General features: G+C 37.2%; 1 protein-coding gene across 1 annotated transcript; it reads left to right on the top strand.

Moving 5' to 3' along the window:
• The first annotated feature begins 10,208 nt into the window (after window positions 1-10,208).
• Window positions 10,209-11,984, top strand: LOC107827515 (F-box protein SKIP22-like). The gene has a single exon (XM_016654667.2). The coding sequence runs from the start codon at window positions 10,229-10,231 to the stop codon at window positions 11,732-11,734; it is 1,506 nt and encodes a 501-aa protein (XP_016510153.1). The 5' UTR covers window positions 10,209-10,228; the 3' UTR covers window positions 11,735-11,984.
• Window positions 11,985-13,253: the final 1,269 nt, after the last annotated feature.

The raw sequence follows: 13,253 nt of genomic DNA, 5'->3' as shown, positions 1-13,253 counted from the left end.
GATTCTGGTCACTAGGTGAGAGGTTCTTCCACCAATCAAGCAGCAAAGGTGGAATGTTTTAAACCATGCCGAACCTGGGAATTTCGTGCCTCATTTTCTGCAAAACAAATAGAGTTAGCCCCTTCCCCTCCGGGTCTGACTATTTACACATTAATGATCAACATATCAGTATGTTTTCTCCAAGTAATGTACATAACGTGATGGTGTCCATTGATATTATGGAAATCCTGTCGGACTTTGGACAAGGCTTATCTTAGTGGATTATCACGTGGAAAACGTCCTAATCCGTATTAGGTTTGACATGATGCATGCACAGTTAATATTGGAGTGAGGTTTCTGGAAGGGTCTAGACTGGTACCTTCAAGTGGACAACTTGATAGGGAAAGGCAGAGCACCATCTACTGTACCATTGATCGACTAGTTTTACCGCAAATAAGCCTTTCCAAATTAAAAAGGGTAATTTTGGGAAGAGCGCGGACACTCATCAAGTGCCGCTATGGTATTAGTTGGGCACGAGTAGAATATGATGTGGAGCATGCTTTATGCAAAGATAATAACATATTGCCAAGTATTTGCATGATAAATACGTGAAAGCAATAAACGCAGTATTAAGATAAAACATAAAGGACGTAAAAAGAAAGACAAAAGAAGAAGTTAGTTCATGGAACATAGGGAATATAATAAAGTGAGCAAGGGAGTAGGGGTGGGAGAGATATGATATAGCTAATAAATAGCAGTTAGAGCAACTAAGGGGCGGATATGGAAAGGGATGTGCATGTTATAACAAATTTAAGCACATAAAGATGGAGAAGGGAAGGGTCGTACATGTTATAATGGTTTTAGACAAGTAAAGGTGAACGAGAAAGGGATGTGTGTGTTATAGCAAATCTAACAAATAAATATGGAAAAGGAATGTGCGTTTATAACAAAGAAAACTAATCCACATAAGCCAAGTTCATTATGGTAAGAGCCTAAGTGTATATCCCCAACAGAGTCAACATACTGTCGCGCCCCGTTTTCTCGCAAAATCGGGTTTCGACATATGACAACTTTTTTAAGGAAGTATTAAAAGAGGAGAATCACCACCTAATGGGTTTTAAGGTGTGTAAGGGCACCTATTTGCATATGACTCGGGTTAAACTAGTTTGCATCACCAAAGATCGGGTAAGGGCTCGCAATTACCTCGAAGAAAAGGTGTTAGGCACTCTTCGAGGTCCACAACTGTGGTCTCGGCCGAACTTGAATTATATGAATTGGTCAGATAAATGAAGACATAGAAAAACAAGAAATTTTGGAAATTTATTAAAAGACTTTGAGTAAATACGAACACTTGATTCAAAGATAAACAAGAATAAGATTGGGGGGGGGGGGGGTCGGTCTTAAGTTTTTTAGCCTAAAGGATTACCCCGTACAACATAAATAATACTTTGTAACTCCCTCGAGATGGGGTGTTACTCGTATTATTCAGCGGGCACAGACTATCATCTCCTGCTACCCGATTACTATCTTTAAATTATTACCTAAAGCGCACTAGTTGATTCTAAATCGTGCCTTATGCGTGCACTACCCGTCCCATACCTATGGTCTAGGAGGCATTTGGACCTCTATTTTGGGTGGTTCTAGACTTGACTCAGGCTGCTCAGAAAATGTTAAAACTAGGCGACAGTTCAAAACAGATATGACTGCAATTAAATACAATTAAAGGCTCAAGTTTGCCTCCGCGATTAGACAACAAAGGCACGCAGACAGATTTCTATGTAGGGTATTAGGCAGTTTCAGAATTAAGGGAGATTGAAGTCGTTAAGACCTATAGACATGGCTTCTAGATGATCTGATTCAGATATGCAGGCTATTTTAGACCTATGATTTCTAAATTACCAGTTGTGAATACATGCTGCTGCTAAGTCGTTTATTACATATTATAAGTTAATAGACCTATAGGCATGATCTCTAAATGGTTTGCACAGATAGTGAAACTTATTGAAAATGCTCAAAATTACCTATGCTTCCTAATAATTGTGTGGATGGGCAATGAAACAACGTTTGAAAAGCGAGCAGTGATGTCTTATGGGCATGATTTCTAGAGATTGACGATTGGAACTGATTTTATACCTTTAGCTCTTATAGGCATGTTGTCTAGATGAACGGAGCGAATTAATTAGTTAAAATCCTATAGGCATGGTATCTAATGAACATGGTGCGGATTAAAGAACAGTTGTTAGCAGTTATTTTCTATAGGCATGCTATCTAGCAACACATAGCAGTAGACATGGGAATAAATAGAGCACTCATGCTTTGACAGTACACCAGTTATGTGAGTGTGTGATTGCCCTAATAACATGATCTCTAATAGTGCACAAAGAGATTTAAATATAACAGGTTGGAAAGAAAATGTATCACACAAAATCCTATGAGCATGCTTTCTACCATTTTCATGCAGGTATTAGGAGATACCCATTTCTCAATTTCACTATTACCCCAATTGTTATTACAGAATTATTACAGACCCAATAATGAATAAATTACAAAGTGGTACAAGTAATAACAATAGGCCTAAGATAGGCACAAAGAGATACCCAGCACTACCAGGTCTTCAACTAAGCTCTTTCTCCACCTTTTAGCACACACGGATCTCAACATAGCCCAGAAACCATAGGAGAACTCAAACCAAACCAAACAATCATGGTTTGATCATAGGATCCAGAAACCAATCAATCACACAACTCAATTTGCACATTCAACAGACAAAAAGAGGGACAAAACTGAGTAGTAAAGAAAGTGACCAAAGATTCTCAGGTCCTAGTGTGTCAGAGTTCACAAGGGTCTCAAAATGGACCCCGAACAGTGCTCACACTAGGGAGGTTAATAGAGAAAACTTTAGTGGCCTTGGATTTCAGCCGGTCAAGAATTATAGATTCAGAATAGGGTAAATAACCAATGAGAATGAAAAATGGTGATCAACTGGTAGAATTTGAAGAAATGCATTTGCAGTTTTTAGAAAAATGCATTGCAAAAGTGATCACACAATGAGCATATCAGCAAAGAGGATAAACAAACTTAAAAGACAGGTTGATATCACAAGTCCACACTTAGCACATTGGGGCAGAAGACATTTGTGGGATGCAAGGGGGGAATTATGACTTCTGGGATTGCAAACTAATAAGCAAAGGCGCATTAGGCCAGTAAGACAAACAATAGAACATTAACCTAACAGGTTCAAACCTAAGGGTAAAATTATGCCACACACCAGAAGTTAAACAGACCAACTCATAGCAACAAGGCAAAACAGAGTCAAATGTCATGAGGGAAACTCAAGTTGGGAAGCTATTCTAAAAGGTTACAACTAGTTGCTAGTGAGTGCAGAGTTAGGCAGGGTAAGGATATACTAAGTGATAAAATAATCATAGGAGCAAATCATAGCTAGAATGAGGGTTTTAACATAGATTGGTGCATATCACAGATACAAATCAATCACTATAGAAATCCAGGACAAGGCAGGAAATAAATTGATGCCATATAACCAATGTAGACAATCAAAGTACCAATATATTAAGCTAAACGACTTCAAACAGTCTAAATTTTTCCATTTAAACAGAAACACATTTCAGAACTGGCAGTTTAGGCATAAGCAAATGCTAGAGAGTTTCATATCACAAACAGATTCGATATTAGCAGGGTTGCACATAGAGATAGTCTAAAAACACATTGGGTTATGAAATTTCAGAGATGTGAATATGCAAATCATGAACACAAGAGAATGAATATTGCAAAGGCTAAAGAACTCACCAGTTACTGATTGACAAGTAGACAAAACAAGCAAGAACAGACTCCACAACACTTTGAACGTAAACACAATAGTATAACCCAGAACCTTAGATGCGTCAAGTTCCCAAGGGTTTCGAGGAACCCAGGGCAATTCTCGCACCCAAGGAAGGTCGAAAAATAGGAATTTCGATGGCCTTGGATTTCAGCCGTCCAAGATCCAGAGTAGAACAAGAGAATAAGCGAACAACAGAGTGAAGATCTTTAGCTTTTTAGTGGGAATTTTGTGATTCGCCGTCTGTCCAAAAGGGAATGGAGGAGGGGTTTATATAGTAGTGAAACAATTGAGCAATAATCAAGGAAACAAAGTAAATTAAGCAACAAACAAGGAAAATAAACATGCAAATCAATCTAAAAATCAATTTAAGAGAGAAATCTATAAACCCTAGTTTTTTAGGAAAAGTGTAAATCAACAGAATCTAAACAAAAAATCGGACTCACATAGTAGCATAGAACGTATATAGACAGAAAAACGTTCAAAATCAGAGATTTGAACCATTTTGGTTCGATTTCGGAAGAGATTTGCTTGCCATGTTTAGGCAAGCACTTAAGTAATACCATAAGAGAATAATCAGTACCAAAAGGGGGTCAGATATGGCAAGAAATAGTAGTCGAATCCCATATTTAGTGGGATTAGGAGAAGGATTTAGGGGGGCGAGGGGGCGGGGGTTTAGGGTTCTTCAGAGAGAGAAGGGGAGGTTGAGAGAGTGTGAGGGCGGCGGGTTAGAGGATAATAGGTTAGGGTTTGGGAGTTGGGTTAATTAAAAGGGAAGGGTGAATAAGGATCGTTGATCTTGAGAGATCAACGACCAAGATTAAAAGTTGGAACGAGCGGGTCATAGAGATGGGGCACCGACCGGATTTTGGATTAGTGGGTCATTTGGTTTGGGTTGGGGTATTTGGCCTAGATGTTTGAGGGTTTTGGGCCATTTATTTGGTCCGAAATTGGTTTTAAAATGGATTGTTATTTAAATACCCAATATTTATCAAAAAAATAATTTATAAAAGTAGTTAATAAATAATAAAAAATATTATTTGTGCACTAAAATAATGAAAAATAATAACTTAGGCACAAGTAATGTAATTATACATGAATATAAGCTATTATTACAAAAAACGTGCAATTAGCCTAAAAATACAAATGCAATTATAGAAAAAATGAAGTAGAATATTATAAAACATACATGTTGGTGTAAATAATAAGTTTGGATGATTAAATCATCATAAAAATAATTTAAGGGTAATTATTGGATATTTATGCAATAAAATGCAGCAAGAAATTAATTTAGAGCTTCTAAAAATTATGAAAATTGCTTGTATGGGTTTGTAACTAAATGATGATGCAAATATGCTATTTTGAAAGTATATATATATATATATATTTTTTTTAAATATGAGAAAAAAATTGGGTATCAACAATATATATATTTGGTATTGTGACCACTAGACATGAATGGCTAGTGGTGTTGGTGCTTTAATTTTATCATCTATTGTATATGAATGAATAATGGTGTTGGTACTTTAGTTTTACCATATATTCATTGGATTTATAATGACTAATGGAGTTGTCAATGTTCATATTGTAGGAAGATCTTGCCATTTATGACAGATTGAAAAAGAATGAAGCTAAAATTTGTATTGGCAGAAAAAGTAGCAGAAATGCTAATGATGGAGATGGAATTGTCATCTTACATGGATTAGATTATAAAGTTGGAAGGTGAAATAGAGATGTTAAAAGATAGAAAACTAAGGAAAAAAGAACTAGATGCAAGACTCGGAAAAATATGTTTTGTTTTATACTTGTGTGTGCTTATGTGGGCATTTTAGCTTGTCTATTAAAAATTGACCAGTTAAAGAATAAAAATTCGCAATTGTCATAAAAAATATTGTAGTTTTTTTAAATTTGATTTAGGTTAATAGTTGGAAGGCAATGCTTGTAATATTTGAAATAATGTGATCAATTTGCCAAGATGGTTGGCTATTTTGTGTTTCATTTGGTAATGAATTTGTTATTACAATCGGCTATTTTATCTCATTTTTGGCTCTCTTATAAAAAAAAGTCATTTTTGACAATAACTTTCTTGTTGGTTGATGAGCTTGCCATTAGAGTTTCTGAACAACATTGAGAATCAAAGAATACAATTGAGATAAAAAAACTTTGTTCCATTTTCTTTTTGGTAAGTAGTGATTACATCAATGAACCCCGTGTACACACGGGAAGTACTAAAACCATCCTAATTTGGTGGACACACAAAAAGTACTAAATTTCACTAATGTTAGATTTTATAAATTTATTTCTAGCTTCAACTTTCTGCACACACATAAGACCCAAAAACCACTCTCTCCAACACTAGGAACAACATCACCAAACTACAAGAATTAGAAAACAGGTGGAACAAGAAAATTGAAGTGGTTTACTTTGACCTCTGGAAATAACTTCAATATCTATTTTTCACCTCTAGAAATACACCAGAAACTAAGAGAAGTCAATGTTATCCGGTCTCCGCCATCGTGGTTTACTCTGACATTGATCATTAGGGCCTCGTGTATATGGTCTTCCATTTCTCCTTAGAACAACCATGGATCATGAATCGATTTCTTCATCCCTCCAACGAAAATATTTCTTCAATTCCTACAGTTATAAAGACCAAATGTCATTGTAATGTTACCTTGGTATATTGCTTGTGTTCGAACTTCAGACATTTTGGACTGAAGTTAATTTTGGCATACTGCTTTGTGCAGTTCGAACTTCAGACATTTCGGACTGAAGTTAACCTCGGCATATTGCTTGTGCAGTTCGAATTTCAGACATTTCGGACTGAAGTTAACCTTGGTATTGCTTTGTGCAGTTCGAACTTCAGACATTTCGGACTGAAGATAACCTCGGCATATTGCTTTGTGCAGTTCGAACTTCAGACATTTCGGACTGAAGTTAACCTCGGCATATTGCTTGTGCAGTTCGAACTTCAGACATTTCGGACTGAAGTTAACCTTAGCATATTACTTTGTGCAATTCGAACTTCAGACATTTCGGACTGAAAATAACCTCGGCATATTACTTGTGCAGTTCGAACTTCAGACATTTCGGACTGAAGTTAACCTCGGCATATTGCTTGTGCAATTCGAACTTCAGGCATTTCGGACTGAAGTTAACCTTAGCATATCGCTTTGTGCAGTTCGAACTTCAGACATTTCGGACTGAAGTTAACCTCGGCATATTGCCTGTGCAGTTCGAACTTCAGACATTTCGAACTGAAGTTAACCTCGACATATTGCTTGTGTATAGAACTCACAAAAGAAATTATCCATGAAAAAGATTTAGTCTTCTTTTTTCATGAAAAATAATTAGTCTGCACATGGTGTGATTGTGAGACAGAGAAGCTAATCCAAAATTTGATTAATCTAATATCTCCGGTTATCATTAATAGAAAAAATTTAGCACCGAAAATAAGAGGATTTACAAGCATCACCATGGAGATCGAAAGACAACTGCCATGGGTCAGAAGTTCAGCAACAAGCAAATTTCAGTCTCGTGTCTGAAGTTTGCCCACTGCAGTGCAAACTTTAGACCTCCCGGTCTGAAGTTTCAACAACTTCAAACATACGGATATGATATTAGGCTTGCATATAATTGAAGTTTCAACAACTTTAGACTTGTATGTCTGAAGTTAACCTTGGCATATTCATATTGCTTGTGCAGTTCGAACTTCAGACATTTCGGACTGAAGTTAACCTTAGCATATTGCTTTGTGCAGTTCGAACTTCAGACATTTCAAACTGAAGTTAACCTCGGCATATTGCTTGTGTATAGAACTCACAAAAGAAATTATCTATGAAAAAGAATTAGTCTTCTTTTTCCATGAAAAAGAATTAGTATGCACATGGTGTGATTGTGAGACAGAGAAGCTAATCCAAAATCTGGTTAATCTAATATCTCTGGTTATCATTAATAGAAATTTAGCACCAAAAATAAGAGGATTTACAAGCATCACCATGGAGATCGAAAGACAACTGCCACGGGTCTGAAGTTCAGCAGCAAGTAAATTTTAGTCTCACGTCAAACTTTAGACCTCCCGGTCTGAAGTTTCAACAACTTCAGACATACAGATATGATATTAGGCTTGCATATAATTGAAGTTTCAACAACTTCAGACTTGTATGTCTGAAGTTAACCTTGGCATATTCATATTGCTTGTGCAGTTCGATCTTCAGACATTTCGGACTGAAGTTAACCTTGGCATATTGCTTTGTGCAGTTCAAACTTCAGACATTTCGCACTGAAGTTAATCTCGGCATATTGCTTGTGTATAGAACTCGCAAAAGAAATTATCCATGAAAAAGAATTAGTTTGCACTTGGTGTGATTGTGAGACAGAGAATATAATCCAAAATCTGGTTAATCTAATATCTCCGGTTATCATTAATAGAAATTTAGCACCGAAAATAAGAGGATTTACAAGCATCACCATGGAGATCGAAAGACAACTGCCATGGGTCAGAAGTTCAGCAACAAGCAAATTTCAGTCTCGTGTCTGAAGTTTGCCCACTGCAGTGCAAACTTTAGACCTCCCGGTCTGAAGTTTCAACAACTTCAAACATACGGATATGATATTAGGCTTGCATATAATTGAAGTTTCAACAACTTTAGACTTGTATATCTGAAGTTAACCTTGGCATATTCATATTGCTTGTGTAGTTCGAATTTCAGACATTTCGGACTGAAGTTAACCTTGGCATATTGCTTTGTGAAGTTCGAACTTCAAACATTTCGGACTGAAGTTAACCTTGGCATATTGCTTTGTGCAGTTCGAACTTCAGACATTTCGAACTGAAGTTAACCTCACATATTGCTTTGTACAGTTCAAACTTCAGACATTTTGGACTGAAGTTAACCTTGGTAGTCCGCAGTAGCCAACTTCAGATCCGTATGTCTGAAGTTAACCTTGACATATTGCATGTGCCATTCGAACATTAGACATTTCAGACTGAAGTCAACGTTGGCAATCGGCAGTCCGCTGTCCCCAACTTCAGATTTGTATGTCTGAAATTATCCTTGGCATATTGCTTGTGCGGTTCGAACTACATTTCAGATTGAAGTTAACCTTAACAATCTGCAGGACCCAACTTCAGATCTATATGTTTGAAGTTTGAACTATCATGCCTAACTTCAAACTCAAATGTATCAACTATATAGTGCCTAGAAAAATTCTAACCTTTTTTTAGAGTGAAATTCTCAGAATTTATATTGAAAACTTGGTTCTTATAAATGGAGACTGGAGAGACTTTTACGTAGAGCATTTCTACGTTCTTCAAGCTTCCAGTAGTTATCTTTCAACTTATTAAACTTCTTTCCCCACTGTAACCCAAACAAAAAAATCAAAAATCTATGTACATAAGCAACTAAAAATTGATAGAGAAATAGAAACCCCACCTCAAAATACTCACCAAAATGCAACAATAGTTCGAAGAAAGTTCTTCGTGAATCATTACATCTTCCGCCATAGCTATTACTTTTTCATCTCATGCTTTAGATCTGAAACCAATAATTAAGCACGAAAGTACAAAGAAAATAAAGAGAACGGAATGAGATATTGCATAAAAATAAAGAGAACGATTTAAGTTGTAGAGAAAATCATTGAGAACTAAGCTAGCGTTTGGCCATAGATTTCCAAATTTGTTTTGAAAAATCATTTGTTTTGAAAAATCTGATTTTTCAAAACATATTTCACTTTTTATTTGAAAAAACATGAAACATTATTTATACCCACAAGTTCTAAAAACTATCACAAATACCCAATAGTATCATTATCACAAACCATAACCCTGAACTTAAATAAGTTTGGTACAAAATTATCATTTTTATAATGAACTATATAAATCATTAATTACAGTGAAATCCCATTAGAAAATTACGGCTCCTAATTAAGAAGAAAAAGTTAACTGATATGAGTGTTCAGAAAGCCATTTAGCCTACAAATCAGAAGCAAAAGTAAGATGCACAAAGGATTGAGCTGATAAGGGAGCATATTCATCAAATATTTAGTTGGTCATAATAAATATGGGTTCTTTTATAAATTATAAAAGTTTGGGATAATATTTAAAAAAATTTAAAAATGTAACAATCATGTTTTGGCCCAAAATCACCAATTGAGGTGATTTGAAATTTGGGATTTGAAATTTTGCCAAAATGTGAGTAAAATTTATAGCCAAACATGTGTTTGCCAAATAAATCCCAAATTTATTTTGGCAAAACTCATGGTGAAACGGGTCTAAGTGTTGGATGGATCTACTGCGATGAAGGTCGTACAAGTTTTTGTTTATTACAAGGGTACTATCGTCCAGATATTAGTAACTTATTATAAACTGGGTACTAGTTAAATAATTTATAAAAATTGGCTACAGACTAAATGGTGGTATTAATATCGGGTACTGGTGCAATTGCCCCCGAAAGATCCAAGTCCACAGCCAAAGCCACCACCATGAAACTGAGAATCAGATGCTTGGAAACCAAAGAAACCCTAAAAATCGACATACCATCTTCTTCTTGCACTGTTCATGAACTGAAACAACGCATCTCTCAAACAATTCCATCTTCATCTTCATCGAATTCCATTCATCTTTCCCTCAACGGGAAGGACGACCTTTCGCCCTCTGAAGAGACGCTTCAATCCTTTGGTATTACCTCCGGTGATCTTATTTTCTTCACTTTCAAGCCAAATGGGTTTCCAATTTCAACTGAAACCCATATCCCCAAATCTCAACCCATCAAATTGGACACCCAAATTATCCAAAAACTTGAGACAGTCAAAAAATTGGATACCCAAATTATCCAGGAACCTGAGACCGTAAATTCGATACTCGAGGGAGAGGAAGCGGAAGCGGAAGCGGAGGAGTTTATGGAGGTCGATTACAGTGACATGACAGTTGATGTGAATTTGACCAAGTCGTTTTCTGTACCTGGATTTTTAAGGAAAGTGTTCACAGAAGAGCTGAGTGATGACGGCGGCCGTGACCATAAGCTGTTGGTGGTTGCGCTTCACGCTGTTTTTCTAGAATCTGGGTTTGTTCTCCTTGACCCTGTTTCCTTTACTCAACTTAGTGGGTCCCAGTTTTGGAAATGTTATTGGCCTTGGGGTGCTTCGCCTTCCCGAATGACTCTGTTTTACACCCTGCCTGAGGCGTCTATTCATCATACTGTTGAATTGAAGTTTCATTGTTTAGGGAAGTTTTTTATTGCTCACGGGTCATTGTCTGGTGGTGTTTTCACACGTAGAGTTACATTGAATGAGGATCAGTTGGTTCCGTTCTTGAATGTTGTGTGGGCTAATTGTGGATTACATGAGGAAGTAAACAATGGGGCTTTTCCTGAGAGGGAAGTGTTTCAGTTTTGGAGGAATGTGAAGGATGGGCTTGTGCTGCCATTGCTGATTGATTTGTGTGACAAGTCTGGTTTGGAACTTCCACCATGCTTTATGCGACTTCCCACTGACCTTAAGTTGAAGATTTTGGAGTTGCTTCCCGGTGTTGAGATAGCCAAAGTGAGTTGTCTGAGCTCTGAATTGCGATATTTGGCTTCGAGTGATGATCTGTGGAAGAAGAAGTATGTGGAGCAGTTTGGTGATGCCAACACGCCTGGAGGAGGGGAAGGGGGGCATTGGAAAGACAAGTTTGTCAAGTCTTGGGAGAGTAGGAAGAGAAGGAAGATGATAAGCAGAAGAAGAGTGGTTGATCCCCTGAGATTTTTAGGGGGTCCTAATCCATTCCCAGGACCTTGGAGGCCACATATAATTGGTGGAGATTATGATCTATTGCCTCCACAGTTTGATAATACCCCACCTTCTAGATTGCTCTGTCCATTGCGAAACCATGTACCTCGTTGTCATCTTGGAGGACATAGGAGCAACTTCACTTGATTATGGCCTCTATCGTCTGGAGTCTTAAGCAGAAAGCTGTATAGTTTGTGTCTGTTATAAGTAGTGTTATAGGTTCTAATTACAAGTTTTTGTTAATCTGGTACATCAGGGAGCTATCTCTTTATGTTTCTTTTGGAACTTTTGTCTTTTTGGTGTTTGATGAATGACTTTTAGACAGCTCTGTTAGTTCTATTTCTTTTTTCTGTTTGTGGGAAACGTGAATGAATCGGGCAGATTCGTTTGATATTTTTGGGTTTGTGTTTTGGCTTTGAATTTGCTTCCAAGCACCTATTGCTGGCTGATAGTTGTGTACAATATTAGTAGCGATAGTGAGGTTGTTCTGACTAATGAAATCCACATTCTCCACAAGTCATGACTCTACCTTTTCAACACTCCTTGCTTTTTAACTACCTCATCTTTCTGCCTATCCCTCTTAATTTTAGGCATGCCAGCCAACTTCACCAACTATGGGGGATCCATTGCTTGTGATGGGTCAATTTTCCAAAAACTTTCTCCTCTAACATGTTGGAGCTTGTGTCTATAAGTAAGTAAAAATTCCTCCTTACTGTACCACCAGTGCATCTCTGTCAAAGGATCACCCCTGTTGTGAAGTACAACTCTAATAGCATGAGGACATGGGATTCCTGTAAGGTCTCATGCCCTGCAGGTGCACTTCTTCATGCTTAAGTTGACACAATGCTTGTCAGACCTTTCACTATCTTCATATCCTCCTTCTTTATTGGAATTAACTTTACACACTTGAGCAATCTCCATGAATTCATTGTAGAGTTCTAGGCTCTTTGGACTAAACTCATTGCTCTATGTCCTAGCTTCAGCTTCATGTTTTGTCAACATGTTCATAACTTTGAGTCTAATGTCTTCCAACATCTTAATGATTGGTTTTTTCCTTGCTTTCAAAATCCATGAATTGAAGGATTCAGTCAGATTGTTATCAACTAACTGATTCTTGCAAACTGTATCCAGATAAGCTCTGCACCAAGACTGTGGTGGGTACTTTAATAAGATCTCTGTTGTATTCTTGTTCAACTCTCCTAGCTTGCTTAGTTGGTCTTTGAAGTCTTCTTCATAAGTACACCATGAACACCACCAAAGCAGTTTTTTTGCTTTCCCCAGTGCGCTCACTAGATGTGTGTACAGATTCCGAAGGGGCTCCTTCAGCTCAAGCACTATAATCTGCACAGACAACTCACGTGCTGTACGGAAAACTCACGTGTTGTACGGAAAACTCATGTGCTATAGTATCAATATATGTATCCGCATAGAAAACTCACGTGCTATAATAAGCCTATAAGGCCTGCTGCAAGCGGGCAACCCCGATCCACATAATAATAAAGTATATAAAGCCAATATGGCATGCTGCGGCGTGCAGCCCGATCTAAAAATTATCCTCACAATCAGGCCCTCGACCTCACTCAGTCATCAATCTCTCTAGTCTCTCAGGCTCACAATGTCATGAAACTAGCCCAAAATGATGATATGATGAATCAATAAATAGCAA

Source organism: Nicotiana tabacum, chromosome 22, assembly GCF_000715075.1.
Source record: "Nicotiana tabacum cultivar K326 chromosome 22, ASM71507v2, whole genome shotgun sequence".
NCBI lineage: Eukaryota > Viridiplantae > Streptophyta > Magnoliopsida > Solanales > Solanaceae > Nicotiana > Nicotiana tabacum.
This window is presented reverse-complemented; position numbering and strand designations above follow the sequence as displayed.